Source organism: Vidua macroura, chromosome 7 (genome assembly GCF_024509145.1).
Source record: "Vidua macroura isolate BioBank_ID:100142 chromosome 7, ASM2450914v1, whole genome shotgun sequence".
Lineage (NCBI taxonomy): Eukaryota > Metazoa > Chordata > Aves > Passeriformes > Viduidae > Vidua > Vidua macroura.
Window position 1 is genome coordinate 35928692 of NC_071577.1, and position 25095 is coordinate 35953786.

At 37.8% G+C, this 25095-nt stretch overlaps 1 protein-coding gene across 1 annotated transcript in view; it reads right to left on the bottom strand.

Moving 5' to 3' along the window:
- Nucleotides 1–25095, bottom strand: part of LRP1B (LDL receptor related protein 1B) — a 634437-nt gene that overhangs the window by 257741 nt on the left and 351601 nt on the right. Inside the window, exon 7 of the mRNA XM_053982292.1 lies at nucleotides 10796–10958. Within this exon, the coding sequence (XP_053838267.1) occupies nucleotides 10796–10958 (163 nt within the window). The remainder of the gene's footprint in view (nucleotides 1–10795; nucleotides 10959–25095) is intronic.

A 25095-nucleotide genomic window follows, 5' to 3' on the forward strand; every position in this document is an offset into this window, starting at 1 on the left:
CAGAGCATATTAATTTCAGAACCAAGAGAGAGCCAGTGCTCCCACACTTTGAGGACTTTTGCTGGAGTTTTCAGGATGGTGAAGCAGAAATTGATTCTCCTTCCACTTGTAGTGTGACACAGTGGTGTTGCAATAGATAACCTTGGACAGCTTATTTAAGAGCTCTGTGGCTGATCAAACCCAGCAAGGAAATTGTGTCAGCACCTCCAAAGAAAAGCTGCTCCTCACCCCCAGTGTCCCACAACCTTCTACTCAAGGCAGGAATTTGCCTTCTCAACCACCACGTGAGAAAGCTGCTCCTGCTGCTTTAGGAACACAAAACTAAACAATTAAACTTACAATTTAACCACTCAAGTCAAGGCAATTCTTAAAAAGCAAGTCATGTGTTCCAGGATAAAGTTTTGGTATCAAAATCACTTTAAAACCCAATTTTCAGTTTCATTTGCAGCAAATCCCTGAAAAGAAAAAAAAAAAAAAAAACTTCCTAGAATTTATGTTTTGATCCATTTTCCTTACAATCCCTCAAATTCCTTCAAGCGGAGAGACAAAACAAAGGGTTACTTTGGTAATGATTCAGCCATACTTTTGAAATAGCAGCACTGAAACATTAGTAAATAGAATTATTGACTTTTATTCTTCTAGCACACCATTCTTTGACATTATAAGCTTACAGACCTGCACACACATACATCCTGATGTGAAATCCAAGGCTGAACCTTGAATCCCTTACAGCCAGACAGTCCCAAGTGTCCCTAATGACAGAGACTCCAACTTCTACAGCAGTTAAATGCTAAGGTTGCCTCAGACTTTAATTTTTTCTTCTATTTACCTGTATCTGCTAATTAAAATTATTTTTTCCTGTATTCCTTCCTATAATTCCTCAAAATAATTAAAATTTACCTTGCTATTCTACCAGTCTTTTATAAGAATAGTATGGATTTTCTCTTCTAGAATAAGTCACCACAGTTCCTGCAAGTTTTACATAGGGTATGAGGGTTTTACACTTTTTATTTCCTATTAATATCTCCAGATTTCCTCCAGCTTTTCTCTATCTTCCACCAAAAGGGGTCGTGTTGCAGCTGAGCTCCAGCAAGGCATGTTCACACTACTGAGCACAGCAACGAGGCCACTGACATGCAAGAAAACTCAGGAAAAAAAATAAAACTGGAAAATCAATATATATTTAAAAAATAGCCATCCATGTAATCAGCCCTGAGAAAACAGCAGTTCCATCAGGATGATGTCATCATACTGCTGATGAATTAACTGAATTGACTGAATTCATCATTTTTGTTACTCTGGGTGGTTCTGGTTAATCCTGAGCAAGAGTAATGGACTCAGTGATCCTTTTGGGTCCCTTCCAACTCAGAATATTCTATGATTTAGTGGTTTTATGCTTCAAACATGGCATCTACACAGACAGTTATTTATCTTGTGGCAAGAAGGAAATGAATGGCATGGCAAGAGCTTATTAGAAAATTCATGGTTTGCACAATTTTGCACTACTGCAATACCAAGACTCAGTTAAAAACCACAAGAAATATGTGAGCTGTGCTAGGAAAACAGATTTGGAAAACTTTATAACACAATAATACACTATCTGTGTTAAGCATGAGCTTTTTGTTCCTGTTTTCATTTTAGAGGAAAAAAAAATCTCTATCAATACCTATCCATATACACATGGATATTTTTTAATCTAGAATAAAACAACTACATCTACAAAAAAAAGAGGTCCTGAGCACTTGCATTTTCAGTTCTGCTCTTCCACTCATGCAGTGTTCTAGTTCATATCAGAACCTGTCTTCAAAATAAATGACCTTACAAAAGCTGGTTAGATAATAAGACAATCGGGTAATAAAAAAATAAAAATAAAAAAAAAAAAAAAAAAAAAAAAAAAAAAAAAAAAAAAAAAAAAAGGAGACTTCAAATGGACATGAACATAATGTCCATGCATTATGGAGCCTTAAACTCCCATTTATATTCTCATTCAGAAACAGAGTGGCCTCAATTCTCTCCAGCTTAATTGCTTTCAACTTGAAGAAAATCACTGATAGGGTGGCTTAAATCACGTAGCTTTTTCCTGGACATCTGAGTTATCAAAAAAAAAAAAAAAAAAAAAAAAAAAAAAAAAAAAAAAAAAACCGAAAAACAAAACCTTCAAGACTTCTGTTCCAAGGAGAATAACATGTCCATTTCTGGGTCTCCTTGCCAAAAAAATTAATTTAAAAAAAATCGAATTCATAGATCTGTGGTAATTTCAGTGAAAGAAGAGCATTTTGAGAAGAAGCTTCATTGGTGAAGGGCTGAGGGTGGGAGGACAGGCAGCAGAGTAAGGACTCCAGTCCCCCAGGGAGGTGTGAAGCTCGGTGGGAGGAGGTGCTGGATCAGCTGTGGATGCCCCCAGGCAATGCAGCTCAGTTTCATTTGTGCTGCTCATGTGCTCAGCCTGGTTTGCTGAGCCACTTCTGATCTTTGGGGCCGGAGAGCAGCGGGCAGAGCTGGTTTGGGTCATGAAGGTGCTGTGGTTTGACAGCTCAGCTCCCCAGGAGCACCTGAGCCCCTGAGAGAGGCACCACGCTGCCTTCGAGCTCCTCTGCACCGAACTCGGGAGAAGTGAAGAAAAGTTTTGCTGATTTACAAGCTATTTTTTCATTTTTTAAATCTTTCTTTTTACAAGCCACAGCTGTCTTGTAATTCCACAAATGTTTTTGTATTCCCACTGATTTTTTTTTTTTTTTTTTTTTCATACTTGCTGACACTACTCAAATGTTGTTCCTCTTAGTAGCAATAGATGAGAACCATTACTGGGCACATGCTGCATAAGAAAAACAGCTCACTTTAGTTCATGCTTCACCAGTATTACTCTAGTTAGCTTTTTATTCTCCAGGCAGTATTGTTATAATACCAAGTCTCAGAACATCAGTTCTGAACTATTCTAATAACATTGCCAATGTTCACTGCCAGCTCTTTCACAAAGGATTATTATCAAAAAATACATCCTTTGTCACTGCTATCAGTACTTTTTTTTTGTCTGAATGCAACTCGGTTTGGGCACCAAATACAGCCCACCTTCAGGGTACATACAGAAGACTGGGTATTAATTATACTCATCCATCTTTATTTTCAGCAATGTTTGATTAATGAAAAAGTATGCACAATAGCAAACACACATCATTACTTGAGAGCATGCATGTACCAAATCTGTTCAGAGCTATTCTACTTTTATTGTTTTGGTTATATTTGTCACTTCAGTCCAGACCAATTACCTGACATTGTTCATGAGTTCCTTTTTAATGCAGTTAGGTCACATTCTTGGTATTTTAATTCCTTTAGATTTTTCAGTGACTCTGAGTCCTTTTCCACTGAATTAACTGACTTTTTTTATACAACCTCATATCTTTGCATGTTCAAAAATCAAATTTTATTTATTTATTTTATAATTTGCTGTTAAAAACAACCATAAGTTCTCCTATCTTCTGTTTGCACACGAATGCAGAATCATTGTATCACCTTATTTAGGGAAGGAGAGCAGATGTGACAATACCCCTTGCTTCTTTTTCTTACCAAGAGCAGCAGCCACAAGGCTTCCCAGTGAGCAGACCTGTGCTGCTGCACTGGAATTGAAGTTTCAAGGGAGAAAAGATCCAGGGGGAAATACAAAGGTGAAAGAGTTTTCTGTCTCAGTCTCAGTTTAGTTACAACAGTTAAAATTAAAAGATGGAATAGTACAGAACTGGAAGCAGTTTTGTAAAACCTGAGATCAGACCAAAAAAAAAAAAAAATCATAATTTTCTAGCAAGCATTTGAGCTAAAGGGATAAAAAAAAAGTGGAAATAATTTTAAAAAGGTGTATTTTGGGATTTTTGGTCTGATTAGGTATCTTTGCTTCTCTCATCTTATTTTGGCTCCTCTATTATGCCATCTCCAACTGTTCACAGCCTGAAAGAGGTTGTGGAGGGGGAGGATGAGCAACAAAATATGAATTCTTAATGAAAACTTTCATATTACGATTAGTTACTACAACGTTTTTAATGTTTTTTCCCTTGAGGGGTTTTTTCCTTGTTTTGTTGTTTTTTTTTTTTTTTAATTATTTTTTTAAAGACTCCTTTTCAGGCCATTTTTAAAAGTTTTTTTGAAGTGAGTGGGTCTTATATGTATCTTACAGTTCTTTGAAAATCTTTGTGACAAGAAAAGGAACTGAGCTCTTTTAATAATGTCATGTTATTAAACCAGTAATGATTTGGCTGTTTAAGAATGAGCTTTAATGATTATAACTCTCCTCTTTGATCAGCAGAAAATGGTGACTAATCTGATAGGGAAAAAAAAAAAAAACAACAAAGTTTTAAGACTCAGAGTCTCTCCTAAGCCTAGTGGCTGCTCTAAAAGCTCAAAGGCAAGAGAGTAAAAAGAGAATAAAACAGGGAGCAGACAATAAGTGCAGATGTTTTATTTTTACCCTGAAATACTCCCCTCTCTAAATAACAATGAAGGAAATAAAGAAAAAAAAAATGTATACTTTGACCTTCCCTCCTTTTGAATTTCTACTCTGTCTCCACTGCAAGAATTTTCAGCTCCTCACTGATACCTCCAGGCAAATATGAGCTGAATGCAAACTCTGTTCATTGTGCCTAATACAAACTGCATTTGTGTTTTTTTGGGTTTTTTTTTGTTTTTTTTCTTTTTTTTTTTTTTTTTAAGACATAGGTGCAGAAAGAGAAGAAAAACAAAATTACTGTCAATAAATTTGTTTCAGAAAGGTCTCTCTCCACCCCTCACCAGCTGATTTGCTCTTTGCTGGCTGTTGTGGATTTACTGATGCAGGATTTCAGGGCTGGCTTTGGGTTCTGTCCCATGAAACATTCCATCAGAGACCTCACCCATCGTCTGTCCAAAATCCCATCATGTAGGACAGCTCTAACTGCCTTGCATGTCTACCCATGATGTCAAACAGGTTGGGTTGTCAGCCCAAAACTCTTTTTTTTTTTACACCTTCAATCCCTTTGACTCATTAAGGGCTGTTTTCCATCCTCTGGGATGGCTTTTCCATACCCCAGGCACCATCTCCTAAGCATTTTCTCTAATAAGGAAAACTTTTCATTCAATGATGTGCAAAACTTCCCATTCCCTTTGATTTTTAGTGAAAAGTGCTCGGTGCACCTTGCATTGCATTGTGATCTGGCCAAGAAAAGCAAACATCCCACGAGGATGATCACACACAGCTCAAAAAAGAACATTTGCAACAGCATCTAAACACCCTGATCACAACAGGGCTCACATGACCAACCCCCAGTTTCCTCCTCTTACCTCTACCAGATTTCAGAGGTAGAATAAATTCAAAACTAAAACAACAAAACAAACAAACAAAAAGGCAGAATTAACTACTTCTTATGATTCTTCTTCCAGATCCCTCAAATATGATATTTTAAAGCTGCTGTTCAACTCTGTTCATACACAGAAGGCTGAATTTCAAAATATCTTCTTATCCCATTGCTTCCTCCTGTCTTCTGAAATTTTAGACTGAGGCAAATTTCCCTACTCTGTCTCAGAAAATGACACTATGTATTTTTAATTACCATTATTATTTTCATACTGTGGCTTTGATTTGAGCCACAGAAGAAATCTGAGAGAAAGTTCACAGAATAATATTTTTATATTTTTTCCTCAGAAAAAGCTTCTGAGATGATGAAGTAGACAACTTCAGCTGTTAATTCTTCACTTGTTTCCCTTGTTCCCCTTTATTTATTAATCCCAGAGGTATCAACTAATTGCTATTACAGACTTAAAATGCAACAGAGTATTTTTTTTTTTTGCTGTTGTGCATTGTTTTTTTTTCCTGACTCACTAACATTACCAAGAAATGGTACATAACACCATAACACATTAATAGCTGTTGTTCTTCAATCATCATAACGTTTTTTTGAATGCATTCACAAATGTTGTGTGGAAGAAATAAGCAGAGCCTGTGGATTTTTTTTTTTTTGTATTTCTACACCATAGCAGAAAGAAAAGCTGATTAAAAGATTTATTCAAATATTTACATGACACACACTGTTGCAGTATTAAAATGTGAGCTTGCTCCTTTTACAAATCTCTTTAGAAGTCTTTTCTCCCCTTTGTTCCTAATACAACTTTTAAATGGCAGTCACAAGTTTCAATGACTCCAGCTCACTTGTTCATCCTCTCAGGTTCTTCTCTTCCCCCTCCTCCTCTTCTCCCCCTCAATCCACCACTGGCTGCATCATAGGAAGAGTGGACAGGTCAAGGTGAGACCCCACCTGAGGAGCTGCCTCCAGCCCTGGGATCCTCAACACAGGAAGGACACGGAGATGCTGGAGCAGCTCCTGGGGAGGCCACAAAGACGCTCCCAGGACTGGAGCCCCTCTGCTCTGGAGCCAGGCTGGGAGAGCTGGGGGTGTTCAGTGTGGAAGTGGGAAGGCTCTGGGAGACCTCAGAGCCCCTTCCAGAGCCTAAAGGGGCTCCAGGAGAGCTGGAGAGAGACTGGGGACAAGGGATGGAGGGACAGGACAAGGGAGAATGGCTTCAAACAGAAGGAAGGCAGGGTCAGATGGGATATGGGGAAGAGATTTGTCCCTGTGAGGAGGTGAGGCCCCAGCATAGGGTGCCCAGAGCAGCTGTGGCTGCCCCATCCTGGAAGTGTTCAAGGCCAGGTTGGATGGGGCTTGGACCAACCTGGGATAGCAAAGGTGTCCCTGCCATGGCAGGGGGTGGAACTGGCTGAGTTTAAGGTCTTTTCAACCCAAGCTGTTCTGGAATTCTGTGATGATTCTATGGAGGCTCATGTAGGAGGTGTCTAAACCATTTCCTTACTCCCATTACTGCTCCACACTCTGTTCCACATGTCCTTCCATGCTCCAGCCTTGCTCTGCACATCCTTTCTGCAATGTCACCCCATGTAACCTCTAATCACACAACTCCTTATGTTTGAACAGTTTTGTCAGTGGATGCTACATCAATACCCTCCACATTTCAAACCTCCTCCTTAAAGTTCATCTTTTTCCCATAAGCCTGGGAAATAAAGTAGAAAGTTATGGCTGGCATCCCAAAAGGCATCATAGCCATTGGTACAAGCTGCACAATTCTGGAACCAGGAGTAGCCCCAAGGTTCCAACCCCATCTGCTCTTCCTGTCCTTTCCCATGTTCTGGCATTCCCAAAGAAATCAGAAAATGGGTATGAGGAGGCATTAAGACACCCTGGTATTTCTATTATTCCATATATATCAGATGTCTGAGCAGTATGACCAGGACTGAAGTGTTGGGAGGGAACTGCAGCACATCCCCCTGCTCCAAAGCATTTTTGCTCTGTAAAATGGTGCAGTACATTCTGCATGGCCATTGTGGTGCAGTGGAAGGCAACGATTTACCTTGAACACTGGAGGCAACTAAGTAGACATATTTACATAAATATAATCAATAAATATGAATATATACACAGTTAGCATTCCACAATATTAATTCCTAATGTTTCTGAATGCATTCAAATATCACATAGCTTGAACAACAGTCATTTTATGCTTCTTAATAAATACAAAGAGATGCAGAGCCATAAACAGAATAAAATACTCTGTGTAGAGCCTTTCAGCTGGTTGTGGCAGAGCTGGGAGAGAACCTAAATCTGATCTATCCTCTTGTGAGTTTTAAATGTGTTACCTTCCCCATCATCAATGTCTGGTGATCAAAGTCTCATGAATATGCCAATGGAATACTGGCTGGGATACTTTGAAAAACCATTCCCCATGAATGCAGCAGACCTGAACTGAGGATCTCAGCTAAACCCATTCTAACCCAGCTTGTATTTGTTTCATGTTGACAGTCAGCAGCACCATCATCAATTTTACACCAATTTCATGGACCAGCAAAAGTAATTGCTTCTGTTCCTTGACCACTGAAGAAAAGAAGTCCTGTATTAAAATTTATCAAAGCTATCAACTGCAGACATATGGAGCCAAACATCTTAGTTCAAAGGCATTTGATAGATAATATATTATTGTAAAACAATTTATTCTCCCTCTCTGTTGCCAATTGCCACTATATTTCCTCCTCTCCTTGTCCCAGCTTTTCCTTCAATCCATGTTTCACTGCTGTGTCTGGCTCTGAAGTGCTCCCAGTGATCAGCAGAGACACATTCCCTGTCCCTGGAAATGCTTTCCTCAACACGGGTCTGATACTTACACCGTGCTACTCTTAATTGATAATTAGTTAATGAAAGGGATGAGTACCAGCACTGCAAAACACCTAACTGGGTAAATTACCAGCTCACTGGGGCAAGCAGGTATTTTTCTGGTGGTTGTGCATTAGATCTAGTCTGGAATAACCAAAACATCAAACACAGTTCAGATTGATAAAGTGCTGAAATCCTGCCAAAGTAACATGCTTGGAAGAGAAACATAACAAACATGGCTCTTCAAGAGCTGTATGAATAGCAGAATCTTTTTTGTCTCCATTTCAAATTCAGTTTTATGAGAATAAGCTTCTATGAAAAGTTCTTTCACTCCCTGTGTGATGTGAGAGCAGCTTAGTAGCTCAAGTTCCATTGCAAGCTCATAGGAGAATATATCAAACCATCACCACTAAACATCTAACACAACTTGCAGGCACAGAGATGTAAAATTAACCACACTCAGAAAAGATATTCTTGAGTGCAGTGAAGGGAACCATTTGGAATGAGAAAATTTTCCACCATGCCTTGGTTGTTTTATGGATAAAAGCAGAATTTCTGGTTCATGACATAGCTAAACTCCTAACACACGGATGTGAACGTGCAAGAATAACAGGGCTTGACCCTGTGCTGCTACAGGAAGTTTATCACAGACATAAAGGCTTGGGGTCACACTCTGGATTTCCCAGCATTGGAAATGGTCCCCTCTGTGTGAGCAGCAGCTCATTCAGAGCTCAACTTGCACTATAGGTTTTAAGATGGATGCTTTTGTGATTTTTTAAATAAAATAAACCTACTGAGTTATCAAGACAGCAGTACCACCCTAAAACTCTGGCACCAAAATATTTCGCAACTATGATCAGCATGAAAGGGTTAAAAGAAAAAAAGAAGGACAGACAACAAAAGACAAAAGAAAGGATCAAGAGGGTTTTTTTGTTTTTGTTTTTTTTTTTTTTAATAGCCAGAATGCTTTTTCATTATCTGTTTGCATTCTGGTCCAAAACCAGTCAAAAACTAACATAACTAATACATACATTGGGGTTTAGCAGTTAAAATGTATGTTAGGTATCCAATTAACAGGACAACATACATCAAATAATTAATAAAAACTAAAAAAAAAAAAAAAACAAAAAACAGAACAGTAATGAAATAACTGTTGAACTGCATAACATGCACTCTGATAAAATTTCCCACACAGTGTTTTCACCACAAAATAGATGGAGATTGCTTAATAAGAATCAAGTGTAAAATATCATGGTCACCTGTGGACTTTCCTACAGGCCAGCACTTCCCTCTCCCCACACCAGCCACTGTTCACCTTGCACATGGCACTGAAGAGGTGGCTCTGAGCAGGAATGGTTTGTAGCCAGCAGATAACAACTGAGGTCTCTCATTTTTCTGTCCCTCCTCACAAAACCAAAGGCTTGGGCACCATTCCTACATCCCTGACAGATAAGATTAGCTAATGGCAAGCTTTGGATTCATCCAGTAAATCCAGCAAAGAATATACAAGTAAAGGCATAGAAAAAAGGCTGCTGTCAGCAAATTTGAAAGCTTCAAGTTCTTTCAGATCAGAACTTGCAGAAAATCAATTTCTACATGAATTTTTATTTTTCTTTTAAAACAACTCTGCAGTCAGATCGAGTCAAGCTTACCATCTGCTGCAGAGAGAAGTACAGCTATGCTCAAGATCACATTATCAAACTTCTTTGTAAATTTTACATGCAAGCTGTTCCTGTCAGAATTGAAGTCATTGTGATAATGCTTCTTAATATTCATTCAGGCTTTAAATAAAGACTGACAAAAGTCCACATATGGATGACAAGCTGTTCTACTGTAAATATTTTTGTATTTGTTAAGAAGGGGCTTATGGCAGTTTAGGACATATTCCATCAGGGATTTTGGTCTGAACTACTTATCGACTGATAAAACCAAGGTAAAATCCTTGTTCAAAACCCTTACCAAAATTTAGTTATAAATTAATTTGCTCCTATTCCTACTCCTATTTAGTTATGCTTTTACATCATTATTGCTTAAAAGTTTTTCCCAGCCAGTAGATGTTATAAAATGGAAGACATTTAACTACTCTGTATTTTAAGCAAGACTTAATTCCCAATTGGCACTGAAGGTAGCTATCTATGGAACAAAAAATGGTAATTTTACCATTAGAGCTGAACCTCTAAAGCACAGTAAAAATTCTTCCACTTTTTTTTGTGTAAATAAACTTGGTAAACTCATTTCCAATATTCCTGTAATTGAAGGGATACAGTATAAAAATCCTTCAAAAATTCCTTTCCCACATTCTTTACTAAGAAACACAGCTTCCAGAAAAGCAAACACAGAAGCAAATGTTGTGACAAGTAGGGATCAAATTGCTTTCTCAGTTTTGATTCCATTTTGAGAAGTCACAAGGCACACGCTGCAATAATTATTGCAATTAACACAGTTAACAATTTGCTCCAAGTTCATTACACATTATTGCTTTAGTATGGCAACAATGCAAGTAACTCAATGCAGCAAAGGAAAACCAGTTTTTAAAACATCTGCATGACACAGATACATGATGTGCAGTCACAGACTCCTGTGAAATAAATCCTAGTGCAAAGAAAGAACCTTACCCTGATGTTGGATCAACAGCTATGGCCCTGGGGTTGCTCAGGTCCAGCTCGATGAGGGTCACACACACTGACCCATTCTGGCTGCAGACAAAGATCCTGTCACTGACGTGATCCACAAAGTAAAAATTCCCCGTGATCCAGTCCATTGCTATTTGCTGCACATCTGCCAAAAAAAAAAAAAAAAAAAGGAAAAAAGAAAGAAAAAGGAGCTCAGGAGTGCAGTTTTAATCCAAGTAAGCAACTGCTGGCTGCTCTGCCAGCAGATGCTTCACCCACTTAAAGAGCTCCAGCTCCTTTGCATTTATTATAGGATTTCTAATAAGGAATCCAATTCTCAATACACAAATAGGGGTTGGGGAGAATTTTTTTCCTTTTTAGGTACAGACATCTGATTACAACCACAGTGGTTTGAAAGATACACATTTGTTTTGAGCTCTGTTAAATATTTTTAAGTCTGTCATTGTGATTTTTTATGGTCTCCTCAGAAGCAGCACCACTGAACGATGGTGCACCTGTGGAGCAGCTGAAACACTGGTGGTACCAGGCTGCTGGGGGAAGGCAGCTCTGAAGCCACTCAGATTCTGGATTTAGTGTTCTAGAATGTCTGCCAGACCCTGGGATGGGACATTGGTAAAAGTTAAAGGAGTTAGTTGGTTATTTTTAAAGGGGGCTAAAAGTAGACCAGAAATACTTAACAGAAATTAAAAAAATGTGATTTGCATGTCTAAAACCACCTTATCTATGCATTCGTTTTAATTTAAAAACCTTTTTTCTTGTAGTTCTGGGGTATCTGGATGCTGCCAGATTTCTGATAGTTGCCACAATAAGTAGCACTGAAGTAAATTTTCTGTGATAATATAGGGACATTCACTAACAACCAAGTTTTCCTTCTCAGGACACTGTGTCAGCTTCACAGTGCCCTAACACAGCTGCTCACTCCGTTCTTTTCCTTGTGGGATCCTGGAACCACACTCTGTAAATGCCTTATAAATCCTCCATTTTTCTTAAAAATCAGCTGACCTGCTCATACACCATCTTACTGTTACAGTAAGCAAAAGTAGAGAGAAGTGCAAAGAACATAACTTTATCAATTTTATTGAACTAAGATTTCTTTTCTTCCTCTTCTTATTGACAGTATTGTATTGATACCACTCTGTAGGACAGAATTAGTTAATCTTTAATAAAGAATACTGCAATTAATAGAAACATATATCCTGTTAAATGTTTTCAATTATCAATCTCAATGACTGTTGATTTAAAAAGCTTAAATATGTTTATTATTTTACAGTGCTTACACAATAGTGCTAACGTAAGCTGAGATTGTGTCATGATGAGAGAACTCAGATGTGATAAAATAGCATTACTTAGAGAAGATGTTGTTTTTTTGTTTTTTTTTTTTTTTTAACTTCTAGTTTTTTGTATGCTTATAATCCTTCACACGGGGGATTTTTAGGTTTGCTTTCCACAATCCAAAAAATAATCCTGCCTCCATCACATCCACACTGCACTGGAGAGTAGTAAGTAAACTTGATTGAACAAAAATTGTATTCATTGAGTTTTTGATGATAACTCAGGGCTTATGAGCCTCTTACTTAAAACAGACATGGAAGCTCATTTATTGTCCTTCAAAGTGCAGGAAACTTAAATAAGATTTACTCAGTGAAATACCAGGAACACCAACTGTATCCCACCTCAGCCACCCCATTACACAGTTCACTGCTGTCTTCTGTCTCTCCCATTCCTGCCCTTCCACTACTCATTTCCCTTTGAATTAAAAGTGAATATTGTGCCTGATAGGTCCTATTACCAAGATCTGCTGAGCCAGAATAAAGAAATGCTCCATTTAGCCCAATATCCAAACTCCAGAGGAGGCCAATGTCACATGCACTGTGAGATATGTGAGCATTGATATATTTCAGACAATAGGAAGAAAACACTTTTTTTTTTTCTCCTCCCTTTTTCCAAGCAAAATATAGGACATGCTTTTAAAAATGCCAGAAGAAAACTCTGTGCCTCTGGAAATCACTAACGGTTAAAGCATTTTCAATGTGCCTGCTTACCATTTTCTGAAGTTAGATTCATGGAATGAAAAATTTATGGTTTACTGATTCAGGAAAACTTTTGAAAATTGCAGATAAGCTTCTGTGTAACAGAAGCATTTCAGAAAATATTGTTTAAATGGGACAAAAGGTACAAAAGGGATCCAATTTCAAACATGTAGAAATAAAATTAGTAATTAAATTCCTGCAATGAGAGCTCTAGAAGATTGCTGTACACTGGGAGCTGGATGAAAAGGAACAAGGTTAAGTAGCAACCTTGGAGGAGGGTTTTTTTTCTCCTATTGTGTGAAAAACGTACCTATTTTGAGATGAAAGTGATATATATGTGAAAGGCACATCACACACAGGTTATTGCATTTGTTAACATAACAGTACTTAATGTTATAAAACATTTGCTCTATTCTTTCCTTAGGTTTTTGGTAACATATCACAAGAAATTGCACCAAAGAGCTTTTTTTTTTTTTTTTATGGAAACCAAGAATAATTCATTCAAGGTCATAGTAGGGATGACCATTTGCATTAGGTAGTTAAAACTGAGCTCAGCATTCCAGGAAAAGCGAGACATCCAGAAGCAATACCACACCATAAACTTTGTGTCAAACAGCATTGGTAGCTGTGAACACTTATTTATCCAAGTTCCCTGCCCAGCAGGATTTGGGAAGGGCACGGAGCCCCCAGCAGCACGGGCTATTGGAGAGGTTTAGGCTCATTCCAACTGCATTCCTTGTACAGCTGCTCTTCCCAGAGCATGCCATGCTTCATGACTTTTGTCACAGTTTCCAGAACAAGCTACACATTAATTCACAGTAATTTTCTTCAGAAGAACAGAGTGCCAGAGAGATATCTTGAATCAAGGGTTTAAAGAAACTGAAAGAGTTAAAAGTTTAGCTAGATTTACTTAGGGGCTGGAGGGGAAGAAACAATTAAGAGTATAGCAAGAAGAAATAATAAGGGATAGTTAATTATTAGCAGACAGAATAGTTAAGGCTAAGCTATAAATCATGTATCTGTCTTTACTGTGTTTAAAGAAGCAGGATGCTGATCTCATTGTGAAAAAGAAGAGGGCCATGGCTGCACTTGGGCCCTGAAACTTGACCTATAGCTACGGGGTCCAAAGCCTGCCAACAAGGCAAAATTAAAGGGTCACTTTGACATCAGAAGAGCACCGACCCATTTCAGAACCCACTGACCCATTTCAGACACACTGACCCATTTCAGAACCCACTGACCCATTTCAAACCCACTGACCCATTTGAAGTGAAAGACTGCACAAGCATGAAGGAACTTTGGACTAATTTAAATACATTTCACTATGAAACAAGGGTAGGTGGGGTTAGGTGATGAATATGTATTAGGTGTTTCGGGAATTATATTAATATGTAAGACTTTTTTAGATAAATAGAGAGCCAGAGCCTGTGATTCTTTGCACACACCTTTGGAAATTATTCCACTTGTGCCTGGTGCTGTAATAAACACACCACTTTTCAGCTTTAAGTAGTTGAAGAGTCGTCTGTCCATGCTTCAGTCCTGCTATGCAAAGAACACTTCCCTCCAAACCAGCCCATCACTGTCCTTGGCAATTCATGTGGGCGCTGAGCACATTTGGCATTTGTGTGTTGGAGGCACCATTGATCTGCTCTGGGATTTGTCTCTGTTCTGTGTCCCCTGTATTGGACACATCCACCTTCTCCCAACAGAACTTTGTAAGGTATTGCCAAGGTCCACTCCCCCACCAAATTAAATTCGACATGAGAAATCCCCTCAGTTGGCAGATTATGGGTTTTCATCTCCATGGTTTGGTAGCAGCTCTGCATGAAGCTGCTGTGAATGGCTCCCCAGCTCCCCATGAGTTGCATGCACTGTAAACCACTGAGGAAAGGCTCTGCTTGAACTGGGGACTTTTAAAATATAGATAAAAATGTTGTACTCAAGAAGTTATTGAATTCATTTTATGCCTATTTCTGGATTTATATATAAGCCCCACTATGTGCAGATGTTTGGTCCACTTGCATCTTTAAAGTAATTAATCTTTTTTTCTTTCATTTGCACGGTTTCAGAAGCCTCTAAAAAGAAATGTTTCCCCTTGAAAACACACATATTTATTCTGAGCAATCCTCTCTATCGTTCTGAGGGCTTTTCCTATATTAATAAAAGTTTCCTTGGAGCATTTTTGCCAAATGTGATCATCTTTCCTTTATTACTTTCTAAAAACTAGGATTTCCTCTTAAGGGCTTCATAAAGAATAGTTAAGACAGCATATAGGTTAAATTCTGCTCTACTTAATGACATTATGTAGACTGGGCACAGCAAAAGTGTGTCTGGAAGTGAATTTTTCCTATGTCTTTTAAACACACAGACATTATCAGACCTTTAGATAATAATAATTTCATATAAGGGTGGCTAAATCTTCAAAGGGTCCAGGAAATACATGTCTTATAGCCAAACCATGGTTTATGGAAATCAGAGAAAAATAAAATGGCTCTCTTCTTTCACTTTGATTTTCCAACATATATCTTGTATGAATTATGACATTTATTTCCATTTCAAATCAAGACTAGCAGAAGACTTCAGATCTTCAGCAGAAGAGAGGGAAAAGCAGTGACATATTCTTGTATTTCTGTTACAAGAAAGGATTCTACCTAATACTATCTATTAAAATCAGTATTATATTAACAGATTTCATTATTCCCAGATGTAGAAACAAAAATTAGCAAGTTTTTTTCCTGTTAAAAGCTTCAGTATAAGCATTTCTTGTTTTTAATGTATGAACTGATTGGAACAAACTACTCAGTGGAATTCTTGAGTTGTTGGACTGTTTTTGAGAAATTTTTGAGTGAAACTTTTCTCCATATATTTCTTGTCTATGATGAAAGAGATTGACCATTTCTCACTATTTTAAGGGAAAGAACTTAGCTTCTACTGCCTGATATAGTCAATTTTTCCTTAGTCTGGACATTACTGCAATGAAAACTTCCTCATATATGCAGATATAAATCAGTATTGAATTAATATTTAGATTTTCCCCATATTAATATATATTTTAAAAATATGTATTTGAAAGTGATTAAAACAATCTTTGTTTTTCACACAGAAATGCTGGGTTGTTTTTAGGTTTTTGTGGATTTTGTTTGCTTTGTTTTTCCCTTTATTTTGTTGTTGGTTTTTTTGTTTGTTTGGTTGGTTTTTTTTGCTTTTGTAAAAATTGATCTTAAAGGAAGAATTATTTTGATTATTTTAAATTACCAATTTTTCTTCTACAACCCCTATATCTCCTTTGTGAATGCAATGTCCAAACTGGTATGGCCAGATTTAGTTTAATTTATTATCTAGTTAGAAAGAAAAAAAGAGATAAAATTATGTATTTATCAGGGAACAAACAAACTTTATTGCAAAGATAAGCAGAAAGTCACTTGGGAATAGTTTTTGCCTCCACTGAGTAAAAAGACAATTTTGGAACAAGACAAGGAGCACCAAGTCCTTTTTTTTTATTTTTTTATTTTTTTTTCCTCCAAAACCCAGTGATGGTGAGAGCAGGCAAGAAGTGTTAAAACACATAAATGACAAGCTATGAAACCCTGCAGCAGCACTGCCTTTGCTGTGCCACTCTTTTGACATTAATGTTCCTAATTAGCAGCCCAGACAGCCTTGTACTGACACAGTGCCTTGGGAAAGTGCAGCTGGAATGGATTTTCTCTGTGCCTCTTCTACTACCAAAAATTTGCCATAATTCTGTCTGTAATGCCACTTAAAAATATGATTTTTATTAAAGATGTCACCATTTAATAAGTCAGACACACTGGTGTCTCAACTTTTAACAGCCATGTCCAGAGTGGTTATTACATAAGTTGAAAAATGAAAAGTCAAGTGAAGAATATCCATCCCTCTTTTTCAAATTACTCATCCTCAAATATCTGATTCCTCGGAATTAAATCAGCCTTCAGAGATACTCTTTATTAGAAGCACAATGCAGAACCTAAGATACACTAAATTTAAATAAGCACTTTAAAGCATCTAGACTTCAAGTTCCTCAAAAGAAGAGAAAGCTTTTCCTTTTCTTTGTGGAGTAAAAGTATTTCAATTTCAATCAATTTGGTTACTGACAAAAATATCGTTGGCTTTCTTTCAACCCTGGAGCATAATATACTGCACTAAAAACCTAGAAATATGAACACTGAGACAATAGCAGTTTCTCCAAGCTAAAGAATTTTCAAAAATATAAGAATAATCTAAATATTATGAATACTTAATGAAAGCATCCTGATGGCTCAGAAAGACACAAAGTCTCTCAGAGACGTGGTCGATTCAGGCGCTCTGAGATTCAGGCATTCAGCTTCCCAGCAGGTACAGAAAAGAAAAAATTCTGGCATTTGGTGAGGAGCTGGAGCAGGTCGTGGCTGCCCCATCCCTGGAAGTGTCCAAGGCCAGGCTGGACGGGGCTTGGAACAACCTGGGACAGTGGAAGGTGGCCCTGCCCTTGGCAGGGGAGTGAAATGATCTTAGAGGTCTCTTTCAACCCAAAGCATTCTGTGATTCCGTGATTCTGCATTGGCTGAGGTGGAATATTGAGCAGGTACTGAGAGAGAAGCGTGAAAGTGTGGCTTTAATAAACTTCCTTCTTCTCCTTCTTCTACCGATATTAACAACAATGACAACAAAATTCACCAGCAATATCCTCCTCTAACAAATTCCTTTACACAGCACTCGGTGGAAATGTGATCATGCCCCAGATATGTTTGTGCCATTCCCAGGAATTTTACAGCAAGTTAGCAAAATCTGGTCCTAAATTCTTAAGCATTCTTAAGAATCTTTCTTCTCTTACTTTTGTTATAGAATGATTCTATCAGGAAATGCATTGAGCTTCTGGAACAAGTCAGATGAATGAAATTTCTGTTATTGGACCCTGCATCACAGAGCTGGCTGCGATGCCAACGGGTTAAAGGAGCAAGGAGAAAGTGTGAAACAATTAAATAAGGGCCTTGTGAGTGGCCCTATCTTTTAATCCTGACTGTTAAGATTTTTACGGAGGGTGAATTTTCTGACATCAATCTCATGTCAGAAGTAAGTAAGAATAGCTGAAAACCATAACATTCCTAATTTCTGCATTGCTGAGTCTCAAACACATTGCCCAGTGATTGCAAACCTGTAATGGGGTCCCAGTGGCCCATGTACATGCTGAACAATAAAGACAGATTTATAGAGGCACATAGCTATAACAGTCTTATTTTTTTTCTTTTTAGCTGCACATTCAACAGCTTCTTATAAATCTAGTGAGACTGTAAATCAAACCCAGTTATTTACTTCAAAGCAGTTAAGTCACCCACTGTTAAAATTAAAGCATAATTCAGCTGCAACAGGCATCCCATCAAACACATGGCCTCGGAGAGCTGCTGTGGGGACACGGCGTGGCTGCTCCAGGCTGTGACATTCCCTTCCTTCAACCACCTCCCACCTCCCTAGGACTGCCCCCTACATGGGTTATGAACCCCATAAACCTTCATCACACAACCATAAAGCCACTTAAAACGTTTTTCCACAGACAGGCTAAGCAGCAGGTGATTACAATGCAAAGAGATGCCAATAAATGTGTGGAGTTACTTCCACAATGCGAAGTATTTAAGGGAAATGACTTCCAGAGAAAGTTTGAACAGTTTAATACCAGAGGTAAGCAACAGTGCCCTAAGAAATGCTTTTGGGGGAATAATTGAGAAGTGACTTATGGCTGACAACTCTTAAAAAATGGGTTAGGCAACTCAGGAAAAGAAACTCACTCTGTACTTTTTTTTGTAGAAGGCAATATTTGTCAGAGAACACTCATTCACAGGATCCAGGTATGCTGCAGGTTCTTGCAGGCCATAATTTTGTAGGCTATGTTAATCTGGAGCTCACTCTAGCTTCTCTTAGCAATAAATGGTCTAGACAATATGAAATGCAGGACATGCCATGACCCACTGGTGTAAATCAATCCCAAAGGACATTATTATACTCAGATTTAATCAGAAGGTAATACTGACCACAAATTTAATTGACCATTTACTGTCCATATTTAATTTTGTTAAACAGATGCATTCACATTAGGCACAAAAGTCTTTGTCTTCCTCTCAAACATATTAGAGCAAAAGGAGAATAACAGTTGCAACAAAGAAACAAACAAACCACATCACAAAAAACAAACAAACAAAACCCAAACAAAAACACAAACAAACAAAAAAAACCACAAAAACCAACCAAACAAACCCAAAAAAAAAAAAAAACCACCCCAAAAAACAACCAACCAAAAAAAAAAAAAAACCAAAAGTACCCAACTTTAGTGCTAGAATAAATAGAACTTGCTTTTAATATAATTAAAATCTGCATACAGAGCCCATTTTAAATCCAGCTTGAGAATTACAACTTAGACAATCTAAAAATATTCTTAATATTAAAAAATATGACCTGCATGGTTAGCAAACATACACCTCATTATTTTGGAAACAAAACCCTATCATGTATTTTACTAGATAAAAAGCCTTTATTTTTAGGGTTGCCAAGGAAAAAAAAAAAAAAAAAAAAAAAAAAGCTTCTTATATTAAGGACATTGATCTCTTATTGATCTCTTTTCTTAATCTTTTCCTCTTCCTCTAGCAGAGGGATCATCACACCATGCCATCAGCAGACTGGCACTCCTGCCAGACTCTGAAACCACTGCTCAGCACCTACAAAAATCATCTGAGAAAAACAAACAAATAAAACCCTTCCTGCCTACCAATGCTGCAACAGACAATAATAAATGCATCCCATGTAAACATTACCTCATCCTCCCTTTCTCCCTCTCTGTCCTTTTCTTTTTTTCACCCATTTATTACATATTTGAAATATCAAAATAGTAATCTTTGAGAAGAAGATTCATTATATGTGAACTGACCAACAAAACAGACAACTGCCCAGACTTAAAATATTGACATTGTTACTGCACTTAAAAATAATAATAAAAATTCCTTGTTAACTCATTTCCAGTAATGCAAGAAATAAAAATAAAACATGGCTTTAGACTTATACATAAATTATTTTTCTATCCATTTTCAACCAGACATCAAGACACTGCTTTTTTGTTGTTGTTTATTTATTTCTCTCATCACCCCAATAGTGCTGCTATTGGGCTACCTGAGCATTATCCTAAGCCAGAATGGCACCATAGATCCCATTTAATGTCTCATAAATCACTCACACAGCCAGTGCTTCCAGAAATATGACTCCAACTCAATGTGCTTATATGTCAGAACCTGACCTTTGCTTTCAGAAGACTTCCAGCCCTTCCCTTCCCTTGCCCACCCTAGGAAGATGTGAGCCCATAATCCCACCTCTTCACAACCCCTCAAGTCCCAGGTACCTTGTGCCAACCACTCCCACCTTGTCTACCCCCTGTGGATATTCTCATCTCAGTCAGAGAGAAAGGGAAAGGTTTTCTAACCAGGCGAGAGCCTGGGAACCAGTTGGGAAAGAATGTAAATAATTCTCTAATCTATCTTGTTATTCACATTGTTTATAGATATGTCCTGCCACTGTGCATCATGCACTGCACACCAATGGTGTGACATGTTTTTACTCTAAGACCACTGAAATTAGTTCACACGATGTTCTCTATATATAGAGCGGTGCATTTGAAATAAATCGGAGTTCATTCTCTTTGCCTTCTAACGTGGAGTCTTCGTTCCCGTCCTGCTCAACGGTGACATCCCCCCAGCATTTCAGGTTTTAAACTTCACAGTGTCTGTTATTCATAGAATTCACAGAATCACTGGGTTGGAAGAGACCTTCAAGATCATCGAGTCCAACCCAGTCCCAGCACCTCAACTAAACCCTGGCACCCAGTGCCACATCCAGGCTTTTTTAAACACACCCAGGGATGGTGACTCCACAACCTCCCTGGGCAGCCATTCCAGAACTTTATCACCCTTTCTGTGAAAAACTTTTTCCTAATCTCCAACCTGTATTTCCCTTGACATATTCTACATGTAGAGGGGAAAAGACAAAACACAGCATATTGCCTTTCTTCCTAAATCACTGCTCCTTTCATGTAAACAATAAAAACAAATTGTCCCAAACCCTGCAGAGAAGTGCAGAGGAGAGACACGAATCTGCACTGCACCCTCCTCCAGGTCCTCTTGTCTTCCTCCTAGCAATAATTTTTACCCATGAAATTTTTTCCTACCCTGATGTGAGCTCAGTTCTGGGCTGAGGGATCCCAAAAGCAGCAGAGGCTGTGCTGTGACACTGAGTGGAGCAGGGGCACAGCCCCAGGTGCTCCCCTCCAGCCTGCAGCAGCTCTGCTCTGCAGAATGTGGATCACAGAGCATTCACAGGCTGTTGTAAAATACATTTTCTATTACTTCATCTTACTTTTCTCAGTGGATTTGTTTCTGAAGGTAATGCAGGGGTTATGACTGTTTAAAACAAATCTGAATTCTGCAACCAGTTGTACAGACTCAGTGACAAAACAATATCATCTCTGAAGAGCCTTAAAAGGAAAATACATATTTTCAGTATATGCACAACTAGAAGGGAAAAGGCACTAAGAGAAAAGGCACTAATATTTTATAACACATTGTACTTATCTCCTTATATATCAATAGAAAAAAACTGTCCCTGATTAAAAAATATGATAATGCATTTAAGTAAAAGAGCAATAAACAACATTCAAGCCAAGTCCAAAATTGCCAAAGAGTGAGGGTGCTCTGAACTGTCAGTTGTGGCACAGTCCCCACAAACTCCTCAATCAGCTCATTATTTTTGCTTACACAGTGTGACAGAAGTGTTATGGAATTACACATACACAGAGAACCCAAACTTTGTCCCCAGCTCAGAACTGTCACAGTGAATGCCTGGCCCAGCACATTGAGTGGCAGCTGCTGATAACACTCAGGGAATCAATTTTATGCAAGCAAACTGGCCCTTTGCAGATCCTGTCCTTATCATTTCATTGCTTACAATGGTTTCAACACTTGCTTTTTTTCTTCCAGAACAAAGAAAATCAGATTTTGCCTTTAGCAAAAGTAATCTACTTCAGATAGAACATTTGTTGCATGTAATTTGCCAGTTTTAGAAATGTGCTTCACTCAACTATTAAAAATGTGCAAGTAAAACCAAGATTTTATTTAACTGAACTCAACTGACAAATTGTGAAAAGGACAAACTTTGTTGTTACATTTTATTTATTTCCATGATGCTGACACAATCCATAATGTTTTCAGCATTTCAAGTTCAACTCCAAAGCTGAAGTCACAAGAAAGTTCTAAATCAAATTTGCTTCATTCCAATTAGAAATCCACAATTTTATGTATTGAGAACAAAAACAATATTTCCATGATTTGGAGATATTATTTGTTGAGCCAGTCATTGCTTCTGCCAGTCAAAGAAGTTAAAGACTGAATAAAGCAATCCTATATTAAATCCCCACAATCAGATGGTGGTTTTAATTTGTCATGTCCATCACAATCTAAATAATAATCACAACATTGCAAAATATGCAATTCATCTTTTTGTTAGGGCTCCTGATAAAGTGATAAGGAAAGAACATGTCCTTTATTTATTCTGACACACACACTTTTTGGGTTGTCTCTGCCAAGAACTCCAGTCCAGCACAGAAATACCCAGGCTGCTCTGAGTACAGAAAGCAGATTAGGCAAGAGCTCAAGGTGCTGTAGCAGCTGGTTTTAATTTCATCACATATGTAGCTTCTATTTCAGATTTGCTTCCATTAATGCAGTTCTTCATTGTTATTCCTTTCTGAAAAGCATGCTCTCTATTTACCTTTTTCCCTTCAGCAGAACAAAGCATCAGATCAAAACCTGAGTTTCAAAACAGCAATTTCCAGAGGCCATGAGTTTGATCAGGAGTGGCATACTTGTGATTTTAGTCTATGAATCTTTTCGTTGCATAAGATGTACAAACAGATTTTTCCTCTTTTATTTCTCTTTTCCTGCTGTTTCCCCAGGATTTACAGCAGGTGGAATGTGTGGTTCAGCTGTGCCATTCCCTGTGGGTCACTTCCCTGCAGACTCAGATCTCTGTGTAGCACAGAGAATTCCTAACCCTGCTCTGGCTCATTGCTAACAAAATGCTGTTCCCTCACGGCTTTAGCTACTGCTAAATCTCTCCCTGGGATGGACTTTGGTCTGCAATTGCTCAAGTGCTTCCTTTTTATATCTAAACATGGTTCCAGTTATGATGCTGGATGTAAACAAACCATATTTTGGACTTTATAGTTTTTATGTCCCCTTTGCTCCTATAAAGGCAAAAGTACTTTCAAAGAAGACACAGACTTTTTTAAAGTTTCCTTTAATGTTGCTCAGGAAAAATCTTTAGGAGGTAGAAGAACTCATTTAATGACACAATCCAAAGTGCATTATAAAAAAAGAAAAAAAGCCCAAAACCAAGAATCCTTGACTTCTTCACTTGACTTTAGTAGAGTGTTTTAGGACTTTAATGAAGTCTGAATTAAATATTTGCATAAATAAATAAATATATATCTGTGTGGCAAATTTGCTGATTAGTCTAAATGAAGCAAACTTGGTTGGCAATATATGTGAGTTTCATTTACAAAGATATTTTACCACTCAAGAAGACAACCACTGGCTAAATCATAAGAGATGTGAAATTTATAGACACAGTAGAAAAGCACCAGTAGAAAGCTAAAAAATTATGCATATGTAATTAGCATATTGAAGTATACTGAAATATTAATAATTTATTTTATTGCCACTAAGAAAGTTTCCAAGAGTGCATTTGAAGCCTCAAGTCCATAAACAACTTTACTGAAATGGGCAGCTTACAAGTGTTTTTCTCTTATTTATCTCCTATATCTCTCCTCATTGGAAGAAAGGCAGAAGACATGCTCCTGTGAACACTGAGGAAATGTGCATAATTCCAAGAACAGTTCCAGTGGCTACTGAGTAAAGAACAAAATAAAGCCAACATGGTGCATGTGGATGTTAAAGTTTTATGAAAAAAATGTGAGTCTAATGCCATAAAACATGCAGTAATTAATGCCACATTTCAGGAAAAATAAACTACTTGGTTTTTATATTAAAACAAATAATTAATTTAAACAAAAATATGGTTTTTGTTTAACCAATACTTCACTACTGTCGTATATGAAGATATAAGTGCTTTTGTAAAATATTCACTACAAAACTGTGATTCACATTAGCAGAAACCTAGTTATCTACACATTACATCTCTATAGTCCCCACAATTATTTTATTCCACCTTAAAGACCCTGTTAACAAAATCAAAATGCTACTGTTTTACAAGAAACATAATAATTCAATTTGACAGAGATGAAGAGTCCCTCAGAATTCTGACTGATAAATTTATGTGGTTGCTGCTACTTTGACAAAAAGTCCTTTTTTTTCTTTACAAAGCCCTTCTGCTGCTGTGAGAGTTTGCTTGCTTGCTCTTGTATTTCCTCCCTGGTGCAAGAGCCTTTCTACCCAGAATGGGTTGGGATGTAAGGAAGACATAAAATGATCCAGTCATGTCCCACTTTAGGATAACAACAAATCTGGAATTAAGAAGAAAGTCCAAAAATGGTGAGGTAAGAAATTGATAAAACAGGGAAAAGGGAATATGACAATTCAACACTGATAATTTTTGTCTCTTTGCAGAGAAAGCATTCAGGAGACTGATCCAGGCAGAGCCTTGGAGTTTAGGGAAGGGGAAAAAAATACAAAACAAAACAAAAGCAATCAAAAATTTGCACTGAGAAATGCCATTGAGATAAGGCTTTTTATTTCCTGTGCTCAGTCTGAGATGTAACTGCCCAGGATATAACTACTGAAGAATAAATAAAGAACAGATATCATGCCAGCTTTGCTAGGAACAGAAGACAGACACAGGGTTTTGACCAATGTCAATGCAAGATCAATTGTGGAAGGTGGATGAGTAACAAAGCTTGAAAAATAGTAACATCATATCTCTGAACAACTGAAAAAATCCATTTGTGGCAATTAACAGTCAGTTAATAAGTAGCTCTGGTGTCAAAAAGGATTAAGTGCAGATCACCTAGCTTTGGAGGGAAATGCCACCAAGTCAGGCTCTCTGCCATGGGAGCTTGTGCCTCAAAGTGACACAACACAATGTTGTGGTGACATTACTCAAACCAGTAGAACAATTCCCAAGCCAGATGGAGAAGTCTGTACCCAAAAGATGCAGCAAAAGTAGATAGATCCTTCACAACTAATATTTAAAACCCCCGAAGAGAAG